Source organism: Eucalyptus grandis, chromosome 8 (assembly GCF_016545825.1).
Source record: "Eucalyptus grandis isolate ANBG69807.140 chromosome 8, ASM1654582v1, whole genome shotgun sequence".
Classification (NCBI taxonomy): domain Eukaryota; kingdom Viridiplantae; phylum Streptophyta; class Magnoliopsida; order Myrtales; family Myrtaceae; genus Eucalyptus; species Eucalyptus grandis.
In genome coordinates, this window is record NC_052619.1 from 31,610,471 (window position 1) to 31,636,973 (window position 26,503).

The 26,503-nt window shown below is 37.6% G+C and overlaps 1 protein-coding gene across 3 annotated transcripts; it reads left to right on the forward strand.

Moving 5' to 3' along the window:
• Positions 1-17,687: 17,687 nt before the first annotated feature.
• LOC104443369 (cyclic nucleotide-gated ion channel 1-like) lies at positions 17,688-26,156 on the forward strand. 3 transcript variants are annotated; one of them, XM_039299351.1, is made up of 9 exons: positions 17,688-18,060; positions 18,447-18,584; positions 18,828-19,437; positions 19,549-19,761; positions 19,862-20,154; positions 20,226-20,337; positions 21,186-21,437; positions 21,541-21,935; positions 25,642-26,156. In XM_039299351.1, exons 3-9 carry the CDS (start codon positions 19,000-19,002, stop codon positions 25,940-25,942), a joined length of 2,004 nt encoding a protein of 667 aa, XP_039155285.1. In that variant the 5' UTR covers positions 17,688-18,060; positions 18,447-18,584; positions 18,828-18,999; the 3' UTR covers positions 25,943-26,156. The 3 variants fall into 3 exon arrangements, with proteins under 3 accessions (XP_039155285.1, XP_039155284.1, XP_039155286.1); XM_039299350.1 differs by having other exon boundaries at positions 18,447-19,437; XM_039299352.1 differs by lacking the exon at positions 18,447-18,584.
• The last annotated feature ends 347 nt before the right edge of the window (positions 26,157-26,503 follow it).

The window sequence follows — 26,503 nt, forward strand, 5'->3', positions numbered from 1 at the left end:
TTGAAACCTCTATTTGTTTTGGACCCATGGAGATCAGTAGGTTTGCCAATGAAAAGGTGGTAGAGGAGGGCAATAGCTTGATCAAAATCTGCTGAGAGCAAAAATTGAACTTGATTTTGCTCTATCACCAATTGTCACCAATGTTTGAGGCTTCCTGGAAAGATTGTTGACTTGTGTGTTGGCTATGATCCAAAGGGTTGTAATAATTGGAACATGCACATTTAACCATGCGCTTAATTATTGTGGATTGTGTTTTAATTATTGTTTATGTTTGTTGCATTGATATTATTATATGTGATGTACCCAAGACGAGGTAAGTTGTATATCGTGTACATTTAGGTTGCCTCCGAGACGAATTCGTGTTTTAGTCAAGACCTAGGCTATTAACTCATTGAGATTTTTATTTCATCTCATTGTTATTAAATATTTTCATATTCGTTGTATGGAGAACTGTCACGTGCAGTTTGGGGTCCCAATGGACCAAGATGCAGGCATACCTGGCGTCATTTTTGGTTGGTCTCGTCATTAGCAAAGTTTAGGTTAACCCTGACCCTACAGGTTTTTGAGATGGTCAGTAGGAAATGGCCATAAAAAGGCTTGTAATTATTAAACTTTCTAAGATTAACAGTTTATAAATGAAAGTGTTGTTTTTGGGAATGTTCATTGTATTTTTACTATTACTATTGTTCTTTGTTTGACTAGATATTATTTATATTAAACACTTCCATTTGCGTTTAATCAAAAGATTAAAGACTTGGTTGGCAATAAGTCTTGAAACGTCGCAGTTTAATCAATCATTGAGGAATGCTTAAACATTTAGGGTTCAAGGCGTGGCAATATCTCTAAAATAAATATTTCAATGAATCAACTACTAGTCCATGCAACGCATGGGACTTCAACTAGTTTGATGATAAAGGTTTGTTGCCTCGTCATTTGACATTAGATTTTTGTAACTATGATAATTAAGCACCTGCAGACTATTTTATATTTGTTTATATTGATCATTAGGTTAATATCAAGAGGAAGTTTCATAGAAGGTTAGTGGTAGGGTTGGGACAGAGATTAGCCTGAGGACGCTTAATAACTTAATTATAACTTTATCCAAAAGGCCTCATTGTTTAGGAAATTCAAGGTCCCGTCCCATGTGCATCGCATATGAATTTGGATCCACTTTTTACACGATTATAAATGTTTCTTGGTACCAGCAGCACTGGCCGAACGCATAAGCAACGGCACATGCTTTCGTTTAGTCTCGTACAGCTGAACGAGTAATATAGTAATCATACCGAAAGAGAATGCAAAATCATTGCGTTTACCTGCCCCCACAACTTGCGTTTAATCAAAAGATTAAAGACTGGCCGGCGATAAGTCCTGAAACGTCGCAGTTTAATCGATCATTAAGGAATGCTCACCCGTTCAGGATTCAAGGCGTGACACTATATATCTCTAAAATAAATATTTCAATTAATCAACTTCTAGTCCATGCAACGCATGGGACTTCAACTAGTTTTAAGATAAAGGTTTGTTGCCTCGTCATTTGACATCAGATTTTTGTAACTATGTTAATTCAGCACCTGCAGACTATTTTATATTTGTTTATATTGATCATTAGGTTAATATCAAGAGGAAGTTTCATAGAAGGTTAGTGGTAGGATTGGGACAGAGTTTAGCTTGAGGACGCTTAATAACTTAATTATAACTTTATCCAAAAGGCCTCATTGTTTAGGAAATTCGAGGTCCCGTCCCATGTGCATCGCATATGAATTTGGATCCACTTTTTACACGATTATACTCCGGCCGAACACATAAGCAACGGCACATGCTTTCATTTAGTCTCGTATAGCTGAACGAGTAATATAGTAATCATACCAAAAGAGAATGCAAAATCATTGCGTTTACCTGCCCCCACAACTTCCTCTCATTTAAAAATTAAATATCCTAGCAATTAAGAGGCCTAAACAAGTTTCGACCCCGTTGCAAGATTCTCGACCTCTTCTTGTCTCTTTCGTTCCTTTTCATCGACTGACTCGCAATTGAGTTAAATTGTCAAAAAGAAAAAGTTGTGGACAGACACGAAAGGTAAAGTTATCCATGCGTCTCTCCCTTTTGCTTCTTCCAACATATAATAGTGTCGGGCCACGCGTTCTCACTTTCCGTGCGTTTAGATGGGGCTTTCGCAAGGTATTGAATGGAAGCTTCGTGTGTTCATTATTTGAGCATGACTTAAATATAGCGACTCGCCTTCTTTATTTCATGCCTACAATAAAAGGACAATTAAGCGCATAAAATATTTGGCTGTAGTTGATTTCACCATATCTTGACTCAAGTCGCCTACTATTACTCACTGCCAATTTCATCGGCGTTTTTTTTAATCCCTTACAATTAATGTCTTATGGGGAGGATTGGCTTTCTTGTGGTGGGATTCCACCTTAACTTCGCTCTTACGTTTTAATCAAGCGTGTACGAACTATGCCATCTCCTGAATGAATCCAATTTGATCTTGCTTAGAGAGATAAAAATTCGATATGGACTTATAAGCAGTCCCATTCGGCTAATGGCAGTGATACTGTCCACTTTGATGGCCGCTCGCTCTCCTTGCACAGTTTTTTTAAAATGCTTTATTTAATTTGAGCTTATGGGAGACTTATCTATCAAGATAATAGGCCTACACATGGACAATCATGAGTGAGAGACCTATTTGATACCCAACATCCCAAATAGCTATCTTCGTGATCACGCTTAAAACGAAACTAATTGGTACAAAGCTAGTTTTGTGATCACACTACCACCCCAAGCTTTGTTAACAATGGCTAGCGACCCTCGCACTATAAATGGCTAGGGTTGCTGGCCCTTGCTTGCGTCATGCAGTTATGGCACCACACAAAAGAAAAATAAAAATTTAAGAAAAAAAAATTGGAGAAAAACTAATGAATAGATGATAATTCAAGAAAAAAGAAAAAGGAAAAATGAGAGCCATAGAGACTGCAACCCTCGGTAAAAGTTGTTTGAGGGTTTGGAGAGGGTGGAACTGCCCCCACTTTGTTGCTTTATCTCTTCTCCTTATAATGTCCATGAGCAGAGCTTGCAATTCTTTTTTTTTTTCTGTCCTTCATCCTCCTAACCATTTAAGTTGGATTGAACTTGAAAAATATTGAATCAAACAGTTTGATATTTTAGAATTTTATGTCGGTTTAATGAGCTTATTGAAGATAAAATATTTGACCTCTTGTTAGGGAGGTAGACCGATTGAAAGGAGAAATCACGAGCTAGTCTAGTTTCTCATGAAAATGTAAGCTTTATTATTTTCTTATTTTCCCCTCTCTCTTCAGGGTTCTAGAATATTTATACATATATAATCATCATTTTATCCCCTTTCAAAGATATTAACTTATACTGAAAAATGGAGAGGGCTAAACGTGAACCAAATTGCTTGCACGAATGGAGATATGTAAAAAAATAAGTTTTATTTTGCTTTGGTATTGAGTATTTGATCTGACTTCCTAATACGAGGATGCTAATTTTAATCCCCGTCAGCCCTTTCTTTACTTTTAATTTTCCTCCTCCTCCTCCTCCTCCTCCTCCTCCTCTTTATATCATTTTTCGCAATTGCCATATCCATTTCATCTTCCTTGAATCTTCATGACATTGCATTGGGAGTACTCAAGATCAATTCTCAAGTTCCTTTTCTTGATCATTACTCATTAGGTAAGATAAATAACAATCCAGATTATAATACCTAGACTCTTAGAATCACATAGCCAATGAAGTTCCTGTACCTTTCTTAGTGCTTGATCAAACGTTTTATATATTTCCTCGTGAATCCTCTTCTATTGACCTGTCTCATCGCTGTTATGATTAGCCAACTGAAGTCAATAATTCTTTTAGTTTTACGGATTCTTCTATTGCGAGTTTTGCCCCCATGTTAGTGGCCAGGAAAGAGGATATTTGTAGGCTCCTTCATGATGAAGTAAATGCAAGGAAATGAGAAGGTGAAATCAAGACACGAAGCTAGTAGTTAGCAAAGGCCTTGAAGGACCAATATCTTCCAATACAAGGTCGCATTCACGTGGCAAGAGATTTTATAAAATTGAAAGACTTGAGAATTGCTGAAAAGGAGGAATCAAATTTTGAAGTCTCTTAAGTATTTGTTAAGGTCTTCCCTACCATATTTGACTATATTAAGGTAAATTCAGCTATGAAATCAAAGATCTTTTACTTATTCTATTTGCTTATTCTATGTTATAGAATTCATTTGAATACGTGGAAGTGCTACTATATATAGAGTATAGCTCATTTTAGTTAAAGGGGGCTCGGCTGTAGTTAAAGCATCATTTTCATTGTTAGCAAATGAAAAATGACATTTTAAGAAGAAAAGCTAAACTAATAATTCTATATTCATTAGAAAATTGTGTTTTTTGTTGGTAAATGAATGCTCACTTCGCAAAATTACACCATATATCTCCAAAACAAATACTCAAAGAACTCAACTTCAGCCTGTTGCAACGCAGGGACTTCAACTAGTTTGATAATAATGGATTATTGTCTCGATGTTATGCATCATACTTTTGTTGCTACACAAATTCATCACCCGCAGATTATTATTATTTAAAAAAAAAAAAATTGTTTATCTTGATCGTTATGTTACATCAAGAGGAAATTTCATAGAAGAGAGCGGTAGGACCGGGAGGGACTTGGGCTTCGAGAGGTTTAATGGCTTTGATAATATTATCTCATCGTGAATTTTTTTTAAAGGGCCTCATAGTTTAAAAAGTTTGTCCTTGTGTGTTTGATTCCGTCACTATGTGGAGCACATATGACGTTAATATCGTGATAGATTTGCATTTAACATGCGTGAATCATTTCAGTAGATCGGGATCCATTGATGATAAATAAATTTGACAAAGGAAAAGGACCGCTTATCGGATCCATTATTGTTCTTTTGTTTTGTTTTTTCCCGATTCCACCAACTCCAGGCGGACGCAAAAGCACTCTACATGCTTTTACTGTCTTTCTCGTGCAGCGGGATGAGCAATATAATAACCTCAACATGTCTTGCCTCAAGCAAGCTCATGGTCATTATCTGAAACGCGGTTGCCCCTGCTATCGCTCTTCAGATTTCCAGCAAACAGCAAAATTAGTCAACGTCACATTTTAAGGCAACTTTTGCAAAAAAATATGGAATAGAATAGAGTTTGTATCATAAAAGCATCTTGAAATGATATACCCATTTATACATCATAAAAACTTTTGAACTAGAAAATTGGATTATGATTGTCGCGACCCGACCTCGCCACCCTCGAATCCCTCATCATCTCGAGGAGAGAAAAGGAGGAAAGGTCGGATTCAGGGGTACTTGATCACGAAAGTTCCCTCACGGCTTGCATTCCAAAAGACGTTATCACCTCGCTTTTTGGATCAAGCCTCTCATGAGTTCCCTCTACGAGATCACGAGCTCTCCCAAGCTCATACCCCGCGTGACAGCGGAATGTCGCGATCCATACCCACATAAGCGACACCTAAAAAAAGGAGTCGAATGTGGATATCGAATTTAAGGGTACTTTTACCATGGTAGCCCTCTCGATAGTACGCTTCACCCATTAGGATGGCATCACTTCATCCTTTGGGCTACTCCCACATCAAGTATGCTAAACCATAGTGAGTTTCATCGAAACTCATACCCCGCGTGACAACGGATTTATTTATACGATCTACTTATTTATGACAACCTAAAAATAGACGGGAGTCGCCACTAGCCTTAACTTTGGGGGTCGGCTAGAAACCCAATCGAGGGTCGGGAGTGTTTCCTCGATTCTTACGCAACCAGATATCTAGGTTCGGGGACTTGGGTTACGCTAATATTGCTATTAGCGCCCTTTCGGTACCTAAACAGTATGTTGTATTTTTCCTAATATGTCCATGTGTTTCTTTTTACATTTTCAGGATCATCAATTCCTAGGCTAAGTGATCATGCGTGACGGATTACTTTCATTCTATTCTATTTCTAAAAAATGAAAAGAAAACAAACAATGAAAATGAAAATTAAATTGCAAGACATGAAGTAAACAATCAAGATAAAACAGTAAACCTAATCATGCAATTCTAAAGAATATAAAAGAAAAAACAATCGAGAAAGAAAGGAAATCCGCAACTCGTCGGGCTTTATACAATGCATAAAATCCGAGACATATGTCGGGAAAATGAGCATTACATGATAACAGTCGTAGTGGACATCGACCTTCACCATCTTCACGCCTTCTCCATCTTCGGGGTCCTAATCTAAACCTAGCTTAGGAAACTTCTAGCTAAATGCATACAATGGAAAGAGACGAGCAAACACATCAAAACAAACAAAAGCAAGACATTTTTATATTAAAAAAGAGTGACTAAAGTCACAAGGTCTCTGAATCAAATTCTAGATGATATCCCAAATAAATTTCATAGAGACACTATCATCATATCAACACATTAATTTCTAAAAATCTAAAAAAAACAAGTTAATCCAGAATAGAGCATAGTAACATGTCACACCGTCATTCTACAACATATTTGGAAGCAATTGGACAAATCTACTATTTCATCTTAAGACTAACAACAACTAGCCACAGAAAAGACAACATTTGTAGTTCAAGACAAATTCCAGATTTCAAAGCTCAATTTGAAAAAAAGAAAGGCAGGGCAAATGATGGGCAAAATGGACAAACTAAGCATCGTTAGAAAGCTTAAGGCGTCCTTTACGAATTCCTATTAGGTGACAATTGCAATTTAAGTCTTTTTCTAGCTCAAGCAAAGCCATTTGTATAAATGGTCAGATCAGATCATAACAAGCAGAACACATCAGCAGATTAGTGCTCTTTGCAAGAAGCATCAGGCAGGGCAAATGGTGGCCAAATCGCACGTATTATATGTCTATGGAACGCTTGAAAAGCCTATTACGAATCTCTAGAAGACATTAAGTCCTAATAACATCATCTTTCAGCTCATTCCAGTTAAAACAGAAAATTGCAGTAGGTCAAAACAGCAAATCAACCTAAAAAAAAACTACTGCAGAATTGACAGATTTTGTAGGTGTTTTTCAATGACCGAATGACGTCTGTTCAGGGCATGCAACATATCAAATCAAAGCTTGAGAAGTCTATTTTCTATGTCTAAAAGGGCTCAAGACCATAAAGCCTCATCTATCACCTCATTTAAGCCAAAACAGAAAGTGACATATCAAGGCAAATCAAGTTCAATCAACTTCAAGTTCATGATCATTGATCATCAATCTACAGAAATTCATTAACCTCAGTAGATTATATCAGTATATTCAAGACAACGTATGATTAGAGAACAAACATAGATCATGCCAGAAACTATCATTGAAGAATTGAAGTCAAAATTCCCAGATTCAGCTCCTAGATTTAGTGGCTTGTTTCTCACAGCAAATGAACTTCAATTTTAATAGGCACCCTACTGATTGAAGCTTTAAGAAATCAGAATTATTTTCTAGCTGATTTCTTCCATTAATTTCTGCGTTTAATTGCCAAATCAATCTATTAATCACATTGACTCATTAACCTCCAAAATCCTAGAACAGATTAACATATAGCCTCGCAAATGCAGTGACATGCCATCCAAAGAGCAAGGCTGAACAAAGGAAGAAGTTTTGATTGACCAAAAGTTAAAGCACTTGTGCATGTGTACATCAGTACACAGATGCATTAAACGTAGGGATATCGGCACAGCTACACTGCATGATCCACAACCAGATGTATACGTGAGCAGTATCCAACTACTTTGATGCATTCCAAGAGCCGACATCAATGACACAGAGAATCACCAAATGTAACATTCAGCTAACCACAATTCACAAGCTCACGAACCTTAGGTGAGCAATATCCAACTACTTGGGTGAAGTTGCAGCCATACAGAACTTTCTACGAGAACTAGACATATTCACAATCTGTACTGACCTAAGAACCTATACATAATCAACCGATCAATCCTACACCTTCAAAACAGGATCAGAGAACAGAAGAAACGAACCATAGTGGATGGCCATTACAAGGTGTGGACAATGGCATCATGTCGGACAAAGCAACGAGTCAGGAGTAAACTTACAATTGAAGCAGAGGCCCAAAGTTACTGCACAGCCGATTGCTTCAAACAGACCTACTACCCTGATTGAGCGAGCGAGCGTCAAATCTCCGGGAAAGAGTCAGAGAACACCTAATCAAACGCTTCCGAAGCCGAATCCAGCGAGAGAAACATCCGATTGAGAAACCTCGAGCTAAGCTTCGACGGAGAAGGAGCCTCCGAAAGAACGATTGAACTCTCACGAATCCAAAGAGAGATCCCTTTGAGAGCGTCCGTCGATCCGGCCGAGCCACGCAAGGCGGTGAGATCCGAGATCCTCCAATCGGCGGTGGCGGCGACGCTGCTCTTCGACGGCGTCCGGCACGATTTGCGACGATAGGGAATCGAACAGAGCTGCTTCACCGATTCCCGATTGGATCCAGAGATCCAATCAAGGGTTTTGAACTCACCAGATGATGAACCGATCAGAGAGAGAGAGTCCGAGAGACCGTTCGGCCGTTTTTCCTTTTTCAGAGCGATCCTCCGAATGCTCCGTCCAGAGAAAATACCCCCAGAGAGCGAACCCCACCCTCCAGAGAGTTCGTCAGAGAGCCCGTCTCAGGAGAGAGAAACTTTTGCCAAGTCTTCCCCCAAGACCGTCCTCGATTCCCCCCTTTTTATATTCTTTTTCTTTCTTTCTTTTCTTTTGTTTTCTTTTCTTTGTTTTCTTTTGCTTTTCATTTCATTTCATTTATTTTCTTTTTGTTTTGTTTTGTTTTTCTCTCTCTCTTTTTCTTTTTATTTTCTTTTCTTTGTTTTCTTTTTGGATCTTGTTTTTTTTTTTTTTTTTTTATTTTTTTTGCAAACAATGGATGATTAAAATGTTGACGGAAATTTCGGGTGTCAACAATGATATAAACCAGAACTTGGAGCAAGCATGCTATCCCACATACACGGCACTCTTGGCCTTAGAATAGGGACTATCTATTAACCATCAAATTCTTTTCTGAATTTTAGTTCATATCATAGAAAATTTATCGTTGTCACCGTTTTTCAGGTGACTGAGCTTCCGTTCTTTGCGTGCAAAGTGCGCCTCGGTCATACTAGGGTCCAAGACGTTCTTTCACTTGGCCCGCTGAATGAGTGTGTGCTATCACTTGGCAGGAGATAGAAGACTCACTAGTTAAGTGTCGAAATTGTGGAAGGAAACATGGATGAATCAAGTGTCTGAGTATGGCTAGAACGTGTTATAATTGCGATAAGCACGGTCGTTGGGTGAAAGACTATCAGTGAAAGTCCAATGGAACACTGACTCCGCTACCTCAGTTAGGACGCCATTAGGATGGCAAAAAGGACAGGAATAGAACCAACCTGGCACTAGTCAAAGGAAGAATGTTTAGGGGAAAATTCTATCAGAGTATCGTAGCGGAGTTTTGGTGAAGTTTGGGGAACTTCAGTTTATTGAAATAAGTGAGAGAAAGGGGAATCACTAGCAATAGTTACGCTTGACTAGTTGCTGAGATGTATTTTTGATGCTATATGAGTAGAGTGGACTCATGGAGTATCTTGTGGTAATGAATCATGGTCACAGAGCAATTTAACTTAGTCTAGTAGCACATGAAGGTGTCGAGTCTATTGGGGATCAACATGAGTCTTCGATTTCTTTAATCTCACCGATTGAAGGCAACCCACTTGTTAGATAGAGATTGCCAAGGTTACTTGGTGATGGTTATAGTTAAGACAGATTAGAGAATCGAGATAGAAGACATCTCAGTGGTATAAGAATTTCTAGATGTGTTGTCATAAGAACTGTCTGACTGTTGCCAGAGAAAGAGATGGAAATTGCGATCAAGCTAGCGCTAGAATAGAGCCACTCTCGAAGGCTTCTTACCAGTTATTGTGGGCTGAACTAATAGAACCGAAGATGCAGATGTAAAGATTGAGGAATGAGGAATTCATGCAGATCAGTGCATCACTTTGGGGAACATCAGCTTTGTGGAGAGAGAAAGAAATATGATTCGTTGCAATCATGCATCGACCATTGTCAACTCAATTAGGTGAAGATCAAGGACTAGTGTTCTTTGCCAAAGATCAATGAATGGTGTGACTAGTTATAAAGAGTATCGATGTTTTAAAGGTTGACTTGAGATTATGAAGTCATCAATTGAGAACCAGAAAGGAGATTATACTGAAGACAACTATTCATACTTGATATGGTCTTCACGAGAATACTGTAAGGTTGTTTGGCTTGGCGAACGCTCCAACTACTATCAAAAGGGACATCGGGTTACGGAAGCACGCTGAGTCAATGAAAAGAACACTAGGCTATGAAAGCATGCCAGGTCAATATAAAAGGATACCGGGCTATGAAAGCACACTAGGTCAGGAACTCCGAGCTACGAAAGCACACCGATTCAATAAGAGGGACTCTAGGCTACTAAAGCACGCCAGGTTAGGAACTCCGGGCTACGGAAGCACGCCGGGTCTATTAAAAGGGACATCGGGTTACAAAAGTACACCGAGTCAATGAAAAGGAACTTGTTGACAAAAGCTGTGAATGCTGTGAATGCTTTGGCTTTTGGATAGGGATGTCCATTACAGCTTGCTTGACCCAGATTTCTCGCGAGTCGTCTTGACTACCTGCAATGAAAGCTAGGAAATGCTTTATTTTTCTGACAGGGATGTTCATAATGGAGAGCAAGTGGCAAGACCGTGACTTAATTTATGTTTCTTTAATGCAAAAGCAACGTGAAGATGATGGGAAAAAGAGTCGGCCCATTAACTCAATTTCTCTCTCCAGATCTTGAATGAGATTTTGCATCTTATAACCCCGACAAAATGCTACACTAATCAGTTCTTTTCATAAAATATTTGGCCACGACTCCGAAAGTCGGTCAATGCAAGGGTGGCTGGATCCTTTGCTCCCACGCGGATTTGAAAAATGGATCGAAATTTTCTAAAATGTAGAGCAACTTTATCTGGTAATATTAATCACTATATTAAGATGCTCCAATCATTTGAGAAACGTCATTTGAAACACCATAAAATAATTTAGCATATATATTATGATTGGATTAGTAAAATGCTCCGATGTTTTGCTAAAATGTCATGTTTTCTTTTTTTCCGAAGGTATTATGTATTATGCACAGTATTTAGCTCAATAAAGTGGTTCCTTACCTTTCTTTGTTTCATCCTATCTTTTAAAGTCCGAATTGTGATAGTAGAAGCGACATCATGAACAGTAAATAAATTCCTGGATTTGTAAGGCTTCGTTTTATACATCCTCTACTATATTTCCGCATCATTCAACGTCCTTGCGAAGCTGCCAATTTGCCGTTGCTTCTGCTTAAAAAGTTCTGCTGGTACACAAATTGACGGCAAGTTCCCTTATAGAGACTCATTTCCATACTTTTCACTTTTTCCGTTTGGGCTTCCAGCAATACTTGCTTGTGTTCTTGAGAGGTCCGATGGCAATCCTCAGAATTCCGTATGGAAAGCTAAATCCTAACTCCATTTTGCAAATGTTTTCCAAATTATTTGACTAATGCCGGGCCACTAGTGCTATCCATTTACAATAGGAAACCAAAACTGAACCTTTATCGATTCGGTTCGATTACCAGTTTGAATAGTAAAAGAATTGCCATTCTCAATTTTTTGGTACGGATTATTTTCAATTTGCTTTCTCACCTCTCTCTCCTCTCTCTCAAGATCGCCACAAGAAGAAGATGAACAGTAGCACAGAAAAGTAAGGAGGAGAAAAAAATAAAGAAAAGAAAAGAAAAAAGAAAATTTTAAAAAGTATGCAAAACGATGTCATTTTAGCGATTGTTGTACAAGCCAAATCACCGGTCGTGTCACGTAGGATGACCAACAATGACTGTACCGAATGTGAATAATTTGAAGAAATAATTGGTGGAAAAAACCATATTAAAATTTCACACAAAGATTTATGAAAACATTTACAAAATTGAAAATTTTAGGTTTAAGATTGGCATCCGTATAAGTTCAAAATCAAATGGTAATTTTCCCGACTAAAGGAGAAGGGGAAAAGTGGAAAGAGGGAGAAAGAAAAAAAAAAAAGAAAATTAAAGAAAAACAAGAGGAAAAAAATGGGAAATCAATCTTGATATGGTTCTTGTGCCGAGGTATTTAACTTACAAAAGAGTAAATTTACAATTATCCTTATAAGAAAGAAGCTTCCCGAGGATATCCCGTGGACCAATTCTGTTGCGGTGGCATCCAAAGATGAGACAGTCGTTTAGGTCACGGAATACAAGATGACCCAGAAAATTGGCTGTAGGACGATAACAACTTCATCCGGAGAATTGATAAAGAGATCATGGATCTCTCCGGAGGCATCGATGAACTCTAGAGTAGTTTAGATAAATTTTAACGATAGACGTGAACCGTCATAGAGAGCTCTACCTAGGTCAACACCCTTGCCTCCAACTTCGCTAGCATCATCATGGTTTATCCCTGGTGTCTTCGAGCTCGAAGTCCATTGGCACAACTGAGCCTCACATTCCAGATCTGAACTCGACCAAGCTATAGATCTGACACCTAGGGCTTGACTGGACCTAGGATTTGGGTCAATCCAAGGTCAAAAGAGGCCAGCAACAAGCGCAATTGGGTTTTTTAGGTCGACGGTCGCTGTTGAGCCCTAGCAAAGAAAGTGGAAGAGAGAGGGTGGGGGTTGGGTGCAAGGAGGGCTCTTGGGCGGCCTTGTCGAGCTTTGAGGCCAAGTGTTAGGTCGCCAGCAACATCGTATGGCTTGAATGGAGGCAGGGTTGTGTCGACGAAGTGAGACGGGACAAGCAAGGGTAAGCGGCAATGACCACACATGGCCTAGTAGTGATGAAAATTTGGGAAGCCGACCGAGGAGAGAGTGAGAGCTTGTTTACTCATTTGGGAGTACTTCATCTCCTAAGCTTCCCTTCTTTTTCGGCTTTCTCAAATTTGGATACATTAGAGAGAGGAATAATTGGGCCCCACTTTAATCATATAAGAGTGGATATAATATGTAAACAAGTGGGACCTATTAGGAATAATATGGTCCAAACGCTATTATAAGAATTGCATTAGCAAAATAGAAAACAGAAAAAGTGAGATCATTTTAATCATCTATATTATATTACTTGATTTGTGATGGAATCTCTTGCTATTCTTTCTAAGTGCACGAGAATCACATCAATCAAATCACGTAAATATGATCGATGTGTAATCTATTTTCTTCTTCTATTTATGTCTATTTGTGTTCAATCGCTTTATTTGCACAATATTAAATATGACTATCCCTATCTAAATAGATTAAAGGTTGAGCAGGAAAGCACTAAAGGGTATTCTGATTTTCTTGCATGCTGGATGCATGAGTAGGGTGGCTTGGGATTTTTTAACCATTTGCCTTATCTTACTAGGCACGAGTCCATGCGTCCAGAGAAAAGAAGAAGAAAGTAACGAAGAAAATAAGTCATAATAATATTGTTTGGATACTAAAGAAAGAAATGATTACGTGAGAAAAGAAAAGAAATGATGCATCATCACTTTATCGTAATTTTCTGTATTTATAATTTGAAATACAGGTGTGTGTGGAGAGAAAAAATATTTTTGATCAAAATATTAGTTCTTCTTTATCCCTCCAAACCCTTCAATGAGGGATATAAAAGACACATGACTGTACATAATTCCTCCTGATATGTTCTGATCTTTTTTATTCTGGTCCGTTTATTTCCCTCCATCCAAATATTACACTACCTGTAAGATCCTTTCTCTTTCCTCTAAATTAATCCCCTCTACCAATCTACTTTACATGATTTCTAATTTTAATCTTATTATTATTATTATTATTATTATTATTATTATTATTATTATTATTATTATTATTATTATTATTATTATTATTATTATTATTATTATTATTATTATTATTATTATTATTATTATTATTATTATTATTATTATTATTATTATTATGCAAACCTCCTACTTCGCAATTTGACTTTTATATATCATGAAACACTCAAAACATTCCTAAACATGTAAATATCCGTACATAGAATTATATATAGTTCTTTCATAATATGATGAAACATGATATTCTTTTTTCTTAATTTTGAATCTTGAGAGGAAGTCATAAATAAAAGTATTAGGTAGATTTTGGTCCACTTCCAAACAAGTGCCCTTCAAGTCAACTTCGTTGTGTTGCAAAATGCAAACAAGTTAGACTTTTTGCTCTTCAGGCTTATCTTTACCATGGAGATGAGTATCGTAATTAATTTGTGATATTTGCTATCAACTACTTTAGGAATTGCATCATTTGCACAGTCATGTGTTTGTGAGTAAATCACCCAATCCACTTCATAGTTTGCAGCACCCTCGTCTGATTACGATAAGTAAACGATTAAATAGAAACATAATTGAAAAAAGAAAAAAGAAACAAATAACAGAGAGAAAGATTCACCTGAGAGAGAGTTTCCCTGTAAATCCAACAATTGAAGTTCCTCCAGAGGAAGGAATAAAGACGCATCAATAACCCAAGGACAAGGCAATCTCCCATCGTGTATTGTGCTGAGATCTAGTTGAATCACTCGCAAAGTGGTGTCATCACACTTGACACTTTCCCAACCGCAACGGTTATCATCGTCGTCTTGCCAGGACAAAAGAGAAGACCTGTTCGGGTGGTTGAAGGCGGCCTTAATCTTGAGGAGTGCATTCCTCTCTTCTTCCAAGCACCCAATGCTTCCTCCACTCCCCATCAATACCAACAACACCTAAGTCCACATGCCCAATAAAAGACACTTCATGTTTATTTGTATGGTGTTTTGTGCGTTATCTGTTTCTTCTGCTTCACCATGTGCAAACTTACGAGGGTCATCTACTTCATTTATATGTGCAGAGTCTCTCCCTTTTGAGCGATTATCGCATTGGGTCGACTTCACGAAACAACCATGGGTAAACTCGAAGTCTGCTAGCGCCAATTCCACGGAACACGTGATTATCACCGTTGACTTGACCCACAACTTCTCCAAAAAAGAAAGATCAAGATTATAAAATGATAAAAATCATTATTTGCAAATCAACATAAAAAAAAAAAATGTGCCCAGAAACTACTTCGCATAAAAAGAGAGATAAATAACTAAGGCCTGAGATTGTTAATTTCAAGTGCAAGTGTTGTTTTGCCAATAAATCTAAAATGAATTGGTATTTATTTAGACTTATTGAAGAAAAAACAAGGCAATTTGATCAATTTGATAAAGCGAGCAAGACAATATAGATCAACATTCAATTCATCTTATAATTGACTTGACATATTGATGAATGCAAAATTGATTAACAGTGTATGAAAAAACATAATCTTAAGTTCGTGCAACACGTGGACACCTTATTAGTATTAGATAAAAATATTTTTAATCATCACGACAAGACAGAAGCAAAACCATTGGGTTGCACGACATGATGACTTTCTCTTTAAGGACTTGATCATTTTGTTTGGGCATTTCTTTGGATGTTTTGATGGTGTCTCGATCGGTGTCACCTATATGGCTCAAGGAGATGATTGGTGCAGTCTTCAAAATACAATCGGATTCTTTGCGATGATTTTCTGTTTAACGGTGATTCACAAGTAAAATCAACCTTCCAAATGATTACTTCTTGAATAATTATTTTTGGAGTTTGCCAACATTGCTCGGCAACCCATTACTTGTTAGCATAATCACTTGATCTATAAAAATTAGCGATTAAAGATGTTGTATAACTTCATTTGATTTTCAATCAAATACATCAAAATAGAACAGACAAATCAATCATATAAAATACCACAAACCTCTAAATTCATAAGTTGATCTTACCGGTTGGATTCATTATATCATGTTTTTTTTTCAACAAAACTATATTTTGTTGAATGTTTGAATGTATGTATAATTTAATCAAATCATCTTGGTCACTTGCGACAAAAGCTGTGAATGCTTTGGCTTTTGGATAGGGATGTCCATCACAGCTTGCTTGATCCGGATTTCTCGCAAGTCGTCTTGACCACTTGCAATGAAAGCTAGGAAATGCTTTATCTTTCTGACAGGGATGTTCATAATGGAGAGTAAGTGGCAAGACCGTGACTTAATTTATGTTTCTTTAATGCAAAAGCAACGTGAAGATGATGGAAAAAGAGTCGGCCCATTAACTCAATTTCTCTCCAGATCTTGAATGAGATTTTGCATCTTATAACCCGACAAAACGCTACACTAATTACTTCTTCTTTTCATATAATACTTGGCCACGACTCCGAAAGTCGGTCAATGCAAGGGTGGCTGGATCCTTTGCTCCCACGCGGATTTGAAAAATGGATCGAAATTTTCGAAAATGTGGAACAACTTTATCTAGTAATATTAATCACTATATTAAGATGCTCCAATCATTTGAGAAACGTCATTTGAAACACCATAAAATAATTTAACATATATATTATGATTGGATTAGTAAAATGCCCCAATCTTTTGCTAAAATGTCCTGTTTTCTTTTTTCCGAAGGTATTATGTATTATGCACAGTATTTAGCTCAATAAAGTGGTTCCTTACCTTTCTTTGTTTCATCCTATCTTTTAAGGTCCGAATTGTGATAGTAGAAGCGACATCATGAACAGTAAATAAATTCCTGGATTTGTAAGGCTTCATTTTTACATCCTCTACTATATTTCCCGCATCATTCAACGTGCTTGCGAAGCTGCCAACTTGCCGTTGCTTCTGCTTAAAAAGTTCTGCTGGTACACAAATTGACGGCTAGTTCCCTTATAGACTCATTTCCATACTTTTAACTTTTCCCGTTTGGGCTTCCGGCAATACTGGCTTGTGTTCTTGAGAAGTCCGATGGCAATCCCTAGAGTTCCGTATTGAAAGCTAAATCCTAACTCCATTTTGCAAATTTTTCCAAATTATTTGACTAATGCCGGGCCGCTAGTGCTGTCCATTTACAATAGGAAACCAAAACTGAACCTTTATCGATTCGGTTCGGTTATCAATTCGAATAGTAAAAAAATTGCCATTTTGGTTCGGATTATTTTCAATTTGCTTTCTCACCTCTCTCTCCTCTCTCAAGATCGCCACAGGAAGAAGATGAACAATAGCACGGAAAAGTAACGAGGAGAAAAAAATAAAGAAAATAAAATAAAAAGAAAATTTTAAAAAGTATGCAAAACGATGTCATTTTAGCAATAGTTGTACAAGCTAAATCACCAGTGAAAGTAGTGGTCTTAAGTTCGCTGAAAAATTAAGAGCACCAATGAAAGTAGTGGCAATGAGACGGCTCCCTCACCTTTTAATACTAGGTAAATGCTCATTCGTGAGGATGTTTGTGTGTATAATAGAATTAGATGATAGACCTGAGCACTATTTATAAAATTTCTAACAATGCCCTCTCATTAGGAGCCGGACTCACCTTAACCCAAATTAGCCAACCCCATATTAGATCAATTAAAAAACATTTTATCTCACCTTAGACCAATCTCGTAAAATGGTAATTTATAATATCAATTAACATAGCCTGTATTAGGAAAATTCTTACACTTATGTGTGTAGTGGAGAATTCTTTCTTTGCTTTTCCATGCTGGCGGCCTCTTGTTTTCCTATTAGGTATTGACTCCGACTGGAGGTGTCCATCCACGAGCTTTCTCCTGAAGCTGCCATTTTGAAATCTCTACTACTCCACGAACTTTCTATCTTTCATAAAGCTCCCTCCTCTTTTTGTTTATTTCGCTTCTTATGGGAAGAACTCTGCTGAACTTCATGATATTCAAACTTCTCTTCTGATGAAGCAGAGCCGGAAATTCATGTTCATTCACCACATGCATGAGCGGACAATTCCCTATGGTTTTATGTAGGCCTGCAGTCGCACTTTCTTCCTCATCTTCCCATCCTGTTTTCCCGCCATTGATGGGAAGTAGAAAGCTGGTAAGAAGGAACAGAGGTTGGTAGGTGTAATCGCTGAGGCAAAAGCAACGGAGTTTTTGAAACTGGGAAGGTGGGTTTTTCGTTTGGTCCTTTTTCTTCACAGATAAGAATTGAAACGCCAGACTTTTTTTGTCTTCCCAGCGTCGTGTTTGAGCCACTTAATCACATCACCGCTTTGTACTTTGATGAAGTCATGTCATAGGATGGATTTCCTCCATATTCTCCCGAGTCTGTGTCACTGGGTCTATCTGTCTGTGAGGCTAAACGAAATTGTTGTTAGAAACTCCTTACAACTTTCAGAGCATGCTAACGATTATTGTTTCACTTATGCTTCTGATGAACTATACTAAATAGGTGAATTTTGCTTCTTTTAGTCTTTATGGTTTGCTTGTACGTGTAGGTTTTAGCTATTCAATAATCAGTCTTCTTATAGACTCGTGGTAATATTGACTGCAGGGCTTATTATTCGACACCAATAGGTGTTAATAGAGTCCATCGAGTTTGAGAGACTGCAAACTCTATCAGTGGAAGAACATGAATTCGGGGAAAACCAATTTTGCGAGTTTGGTCGAACTGCGGATGATCCGCTGAGTGGTGATGTTATACTCTTGTCTATGTCGCTTGCTTTCATATCGCTGTCATTTTCAGCGAGTTGTCAGAAAATAAAAGTTTTCTCCATGAAAGGTGGTTCAATCACGAGCATTATTCATGATCCAGTTGCTTGTTCTTTGGGTTTCCATTGTAAAGAAACATAGTCATGGATAGTCGTCTGCACTTTCACTTTGTGATGTTATGGTTATTAACCTACAAGCGGTTTTGATGCCTTTGTCGTTTCAGATTCTAACAAGCTCTACGAGAAGTTGCTTTCATCTCCTTGTTGTTTATATCATTCGAAGATTGCAATTTGGAGAAATCAGGGAACTCGGAGCAGTGATGTCGGAGCAGTGATGTGCTGCTAGACACGGGGTTTGGCCAACCACATATAGAATAATTGTGAACAAACTTTTAGATGGATATCAGAGAGGATACGAGAGATTTTGCGAAGATCAAAAGCTTGAGAATGCCATTAAGCTCCTTGCTTGTATCAGTGAGGAAAATACTTGATCCGCAAAGTCCATGTCTTCAACAGTGGAACAGGATATTCTTGATCTCGTGTGTTTTCGCACTAGCTTTGGACCCGCTGTTTTTCTACATCCCTGTGATTGACGTTAATAAGCGGTGTCTTGATATAGACAACAGAATGAAGATCATTGCATCCCTTCTTCGAACTATAATCGATGCATTTTACATTATCCACGTAATCATCAAATTTCATACACAGTACACAATCCCTCCTTCCAGACGGTTTGGAAGAGAGGTTTTAATTAATTATCCATCAGCTGTATCCCGAAGATACTTCTTGTTGTACTTCTTCCTTGATATCCTAGCGATTCTTCCAATCCCACAGGTATGAGACCCTGCCCTGATTCCATTTAATTTCTCTAGTGGAACTTAGTTTAGAGCACCCTCGAAGTTATTATTAGTCTTTCACTTTACAGCCCCTTTATTCGATCGGCAGGTCGTGGTATTTGTTATCATTCCCACACCCCACAGGCCAGGTGCTTTAATGATAAAGGAGTCATTGAAGTTCATCATTTATGGCCAATGTGTACCGAGGATTATTAGGATCTATCCACTGTACAAGGCAGTGACAAGAACATCCGGTTTACTTCTTGAAAAAGCCTGGGCTGGGGCTGCCTTCAATCTTCTGCTTTTCATGTTTGCCAGTCACGTAAGTTTCTATTTCAAGTTTTCATCTTTCGTTTTCTGAACCTTTTTTCAGTCAGCTTAATTTGTGCTGGAACTGTCTTTGTTATTTTTGGAATTACCAGGTCTTTGGAACTTTTTGGTACTTATTCTCGATCGATAGAAAAGTCAGGTGCTGGGAAGCGGTGTGTCTAAGACCAGACTGTGACTCTTCATATTTATACTGCAGCACAGCACAGAAACAGAACTATACGTTTCTTGACACTGCTTGTCCTCTGATTGAACCCAATGACATTAAGGATTCAAAAGAGTTCAGCTTCGGAATATTCATCGATGCCCTCCGGTCTGGCATGGTGGAGTCAAAAGACTTGTCAAAGAAGTTATTCTACTGCTCTTGGTGGGGATTCCGCAATCTTAGGTATATATAACTTCATCGCCGCATTCCTCTTTGGTTAAGAGGATTAGCTTCTAAAGTCACTTTTGCTGCAGCTCTTTGGGTCAAAACCTACAAACAAGCACCTCTGTGGGGGAGATTGTCTTTGCTTTCAGCATAGCTATAGCCGGCTTGGTCTTGTATTCATTGCTTATCAACAACGTGCAGGTATTCTACGATCCTGCTCCAGTTCGGTTATCGTTCTCTACTAGGACATGAGTCCACTTTTGTAATATGACTGAATCGGAGAACTAGGAAGTACCAACACTTTCTGAGAGCTTTCGTGTCATGTCGGATACTCCGACATATGTCCGACACTTGGTCAACTCCCCCAACATGAGTTCGGAATTCCGACATGTGAGTTTGGAATTCCAACATGAACAGGTCAATCCTAAAAAATTTTAATGAATGAGAAGTCAAAATGTAAGTATATAAAAATAATAATAAATAATAAAAATAAGAAGGGGAAAAGAAGAAAAACCTAATATTCTTTTCTTTTTTGACTCACACTTTCTGTGACATATAATTCATCCCTAGGTTTGTTTTTTCTCTTCTTTTCCGACATACTTTGACACACAAGTCCAAAATGTGGGTTGCTTTTTTTTTTTTTTTGCCCAAATTTTATGAATTATTGGAATGGATTTGAAATTGTCAAATTGAAACAATGAACGATATTAACAAATAATGGAATGATGTTATTAATGTAAATTCATTTTAGGCTTTATTTATTTATTAATTTAGACACTAGAATCAAATTAATATCATCAAAATAATCATTAAAATGATAGTTTATCATATATATATACTTAATATATAACGTGTCCCAACGTGCCAGAGTTTTTTATGTTTTGAGAAATCACAAGTTAGCGTATCGTGTTATATCGTGTCACATGTTAATGTCGGTATTACTTAACTGAGAACTCAATACATAAGAATGAGAATTTAAGCAGGAAATAAAATTAAGAACCTCCGTGGGTGCGTCGAACTAAAATTCCCAGAAAATGTTGCTGTCACAGAAAAATCTGCAGTCTACTAAAGTTAGAAGAGCAGAGGAGAGGAGAGCAAGGAGGCAAGATGCAGAGCAAGATGTAGAGCAATGGATGTTGCGCCGTATGCTTCCAGAGGGCTTGAAGGCCCGAATTAGGCGGTACGAACGGTACAGATGGCAAGAGACGAGAGGTGTCGATGAAGAATCTTTGATCAGGAACCTCCCTAAAGATCTCCGTGGAGACATAAAGCGTCACATTTGCCTGGACCTTCTACTGAGAGTGAGAATCCTTTGGACTTTCTTGTTGTCTGCTGATGCAAATGGACCTCTTCGATATTGATCAAAAGTTTCAGATGCATTGCCTGAGTCATGGTTTCTTTCAGGTGCCCATGTTTGAGATAATGGATGAACAATTGCTGGACGCAATGTGCGATCGCCTCAAGCCAGTCCTGTACGCAGAGAAGAGCACGATTGTGCGTGAGGGGGACCCAGTCGACGAGATGCTCTTCATCATAGGAGGCAAGTTGGTGACCATGACCACGAATGGTGGAAGAACAGGATTCTTCAACTCAGTCTATTTGAAGCCAGGTGATTTCTGTGGAGAAGAATTGCTTACTTGGGCCTTAGATCCAAATTCCTCCTCCAATCTTCCCAACTCGACGGAAACCGTAGAAGCTATTACAGAGGTCGAAGCCTTCGCACTCACTACCTATGACCTGAAGTTTGTGGCCTCTCAGGTTCGGCGTCTTCACGGCAGGCATCACCAACATATTTTCAGGCAAAGCTCGAAACTCCCCTTTCTCTCTGTGGTATCATGTTCGTTGTTTGTGTTGGAAGTTTGTTTTGTTCGTTGTTTGTGTTCAAAGTTTGTTTGTAAAAACAAAATGTTTCCTTATCTCATATAGGAAAAATGGGAGGAGGTGAGCGAGTTAATAAGTGTGGAGGTTTCTTTAGTGCATTTGAAGAAAAGATTGGGTGTGGGCTACACCTCATCATACCCGGGGTGTGAGATTATTATTATTAGGCACACTTGGCACGCTTGCGTACCTGCGGGATTATTAGGCGCATGTGCGCACCTGTGTTTTAATTAGCACTAACCCTTTTTTTTCAAAAAAAAAAATTATTTAGGAAAAGGTTAACCAACTATCATGCAAGTTGGTAACCTTGTATAAACTACACTAGACGTACTTGAAAACAAACTTACTTTGTAACCAAGGGTATAAGGTTAGAAAGCTTTAAGTTTGAAGGGATGAGGGATTACAATAGGAAGTGAGGAAGAAGAAGAGAGAAATGAGATCTAAGTCGAGCCCCCTTTTTTCCATGCTGAGAAAGCGTATTTATAGGGGGTGCTACAGTGAAAGTGTTGCAGTGCTGAACAGTGTAAAGTAAACAATATTGATTAATAGTGTTTGCTAAAGTATGTATGCCGTTTGCTATCGTGTATTGCTTTTCCACTGCTACAATAGTGTTGGCATGTGATATCCTGTCTTATTTTTGGGCAAGATTGATTTCGTAGCAGTCATCTTCATTAGTGTTTTCACTATGATGTGACTATAAGAATCTGTCTCATTCATACTCACATATCGAGAGCTATTCGTTGTCATTCTTCTTGTTTCTATAGAGTGGTCTAGGCAGTAAGACCGTTAGTTTAGCTCTGTAACGATTCTAAAGAATTAATAGTTTCGATCTTAGGTATGAGCTTACTTAGAAGATCTATGTCTTCCTCCAGTTTTTTTTTTATCACAAATGGACTCGGATCTAGATCATATACATAGAGAAGAAGTAAGGATAGGAGATTTCAACAAATCTATAGAAAATTAGAAAATTCCTAAAGTCCAGCTTAAGGAAATATACAAATAATCAAAATTGAAATTTTTCAAAAATCAGATTATGTTATAACTACTGAAAAAAGAGATGTTCCTCTTTCAAACTCTTATGGAAAAATACATATTTTAAGCCAAGAATCTATCAAAAAACATAAACAAAAACACAATTATATGACTCTAAAAACATAAACAAAAATACAATTATATTCATATAAGATTAGTCTAGGAACGAATTAAACCTCTTACAAAGGAAAGTCATAATACGTCTATTCTCTTAGTTTTACGAGATTCATGTCTCTTAAATTATAATGAATCCATTCTCGGTACTGTAGAGACAAGTCTCTGTAAATGACTAATACATTTTGACTGTTATCCCAATTTCTCAGTTTCCCTTAAAGATAATAATATTTTTAAAGTACTCACACTTCAAATAAAAACACATAATTACAAGGTAGCTGATCGATCTATCCCTTTAGCTCTTGTCTATAGGATTCATTACAAAGCAATGGCTTCTGCCTTTGGAGAAAATACTTTTAAACATAGTCCACAAGGAGAAACACTTCTCCTCCAAACTGACATTTCTAAAGCAAATACGATAATTCCTAAGTCTATTAGTTGGAATCAAGTTACTTTACTAGAACAATGGGAATTAGAAAACCAAATTCCCCAATAAGTTGTTCAAAGTACAAATCCGACCAATGTTATTCAACTTCCAGAGGGAAGGGTAACTATTAGGTTTCCCAAAAGATCTTTTGATTTAAGATCCAGCCCTTCGTTTCATACATTCTCTTCAAGATCAGTAGACCTTAATCCTAATCTCCCACCTATAATCACCATTCCACCAAGTACTCATAAGAATACTTCCATACGAGATACAACACCTTTACCCCCTAATATCCATAGAAATAATCCTAAGACACCACCTGAACTGGAAATTAGTGATCTAGATAATAGATAAGGAATTTCCAGGCCAGTTTATCAACAAAACCAGCCTGAACCAATCTTAGAAAATATAGACTCTCCTCATCACTCTCCAACATATTCACAAATGATAGATGCATAACTAAATGTTTTAGAAAAACAATTTGAACCAAATAAAGCATTCCTTAATAAAGATTTTAATTCAGAAGACAACAAACAAATCAAAGAATAGTTCTTCGAAATCTTTGCTGATAAAGCAAAATATATCAAGCAAAAATATTATGATTACATATATAAATACAAGGTCCATATATTTTTCTTTGATTGGTTGGAAAAACAATTCCTTGAACCAAAAGAAATAATAGTTTTAGATCATCATTATAAGTGGAAACTTGATAATGGTGAAACCATAGAATCCAATCATCCATCCCTTAGGAGAATAAAAATACAGTATGGAGAAAGTGAGGTAACGGCTACTCCTTTTAGGATTCCAGCCGAAACAGATTCCCTTTATACTCATAAGTTTATTGAACAAAATAATTATACAAATCAACATTTAGTAACCATAAGAAAACAATTGAATAGGATAGAGTTTACCATCCAAAATCCTACCCAACTAATCACACCACAAGTAGAAATATTCAAAAAACCAATTTTTAAGGCATTTGAATTCCCAAAAAATCTTAGCTCAAAATTCACCAAAGCCATAGAACAAAAGAAAAGACTTTTAGGGAAATCAAAACTAGAACCCACTCCTATATTAGACACCCCTAAACTCCAAGAGTTAACTATAAGGGACGCCCGAGACAAACCCACTATTAGTGCTTTAACAAAAACTTCTAGTGACTATAAGATTATATTATATTATAGTAAAACTACCCCACCAGACAGTGCTCAAGAATAATCATCGCAAAAAATACAAAATAAATACTTCCAAATGCCATTTATGAATGGAATATAGATGGTGTAACCGAAAGTAACATTATTAATATTTTAAACAACATGGTAATGCTTGCTAATGCCTACAAAACATAGCAAGATGTTTCAGACCATGCTGTTGCTAATCTTTTAGTATCAGGGTTTACTGGACAACTAAAAGGTTGGTAGGATAACTATTTAACAGATGAACAGAGAATACAAATTTTAACTGTCTATAAAATAGATGACTTTGGATAACGCATGGATGATAAACAAGGACATCTCATCCAGGATGCAGTGAATACACTCATTTACTCTATTTCACAACACTTCATAGGAGATTCATCACATATTAGAGATAGGAACCAAGACCTTAGGGAGATTTGGAGAATACAAAGTGTGTGTGTGTGTGTGTGTCAGTTTTCCAAATGAACGAATTGAGATAATGTTTTCGAGTCTTCTTTCCAAAACTACAGCCATCTTTTCAACTGTTTCTTAGAGAAACTCTAGAAAAATATTAGAATTGTTATCTAATATTCTCATTTTGAGACTTTGTTGTATCATGGAGGATATTTGCCGGTGACCATTAGCAATTTTGTGGGATAAATAAATCCTTAAAAAGGTGATATCACACCTCAAAATCCGAGTTGATTACTCTATTGATTGGAAGCCATATTTTCCAACAGTTTGTCTACACAATTCCAAAGGCAATCTCCAGCCACGCAAATTCTCAGAAGTTTCCTTCCATTTTATGGTAGTTACGAAATTATATAAAGAGGGAAAGGCTTGGTCATATTTTTTGGATATATTTGCATTCAGGTTCTACTCTCGACAATGGAGGACGTGGGCAGCTTGCTTTATACAAGCCGCTTGGCACCGACACTGCAAGAGGAAGCGTGATAAGGCTTTGCGCGATGCAGAGGACAGGTCACACAATGCTTTAGCAAAGGATGGCGGCGCTTCGCCGAGCCTTGCTGCTACTATATGTGCATCAAGATTCGCAGCCAAAGCATTGAGGAATTTAAGGAAAAGTGGTAGCATAAAGATGCCGCGGAGGCTACCTCCGTTGATGCCTCAAAAGCCAGCTGAACCTGATTTCACAACCGATGGCAGTAAGTAAAGATCCTCCCAACTCTTTTGTCCAAATGTGGCATAGTTGGAGGATGTTTCTACTCAGATGTGATATGCAAATAGATAACATAGCAATATGATGTCCTCAGATGTGTTATGCAAATTGATAACTCAACAATATGATGTAGAATCTTGATCTCGGTATATGATTCCAACTGTGCTGTAAAATGCCATACTTCGCCTCGAGAAAAGATGCCCTCTGTTACCGTGATGTTTAGCTGAGTTCTCTTTTGTTATGTCAAAGCGGCTTAGTTGAGTCGCATACCAAATCGCAGACTTATCAACCAACACTGAAGCACGGTAGTCACTTCCTTAAAGTCTTTATTATGAAGATGTCCATAATTTTCTCCGACTTCCATTCCAAAATCAATATGATGTTGCAAGGCAGTGAAATAATCGGGTTCACCACCTTATCAACTACATCAGACAATCGAAAGCATTAGAGAGGACTACCTATTGAAGATTCCCAGGGCAGAAATTTAAACAGACTAGAATTCTTAGGGATGCGAATGACTATTCCGAAGAATTCACACAAACCGACCCGGTTGTT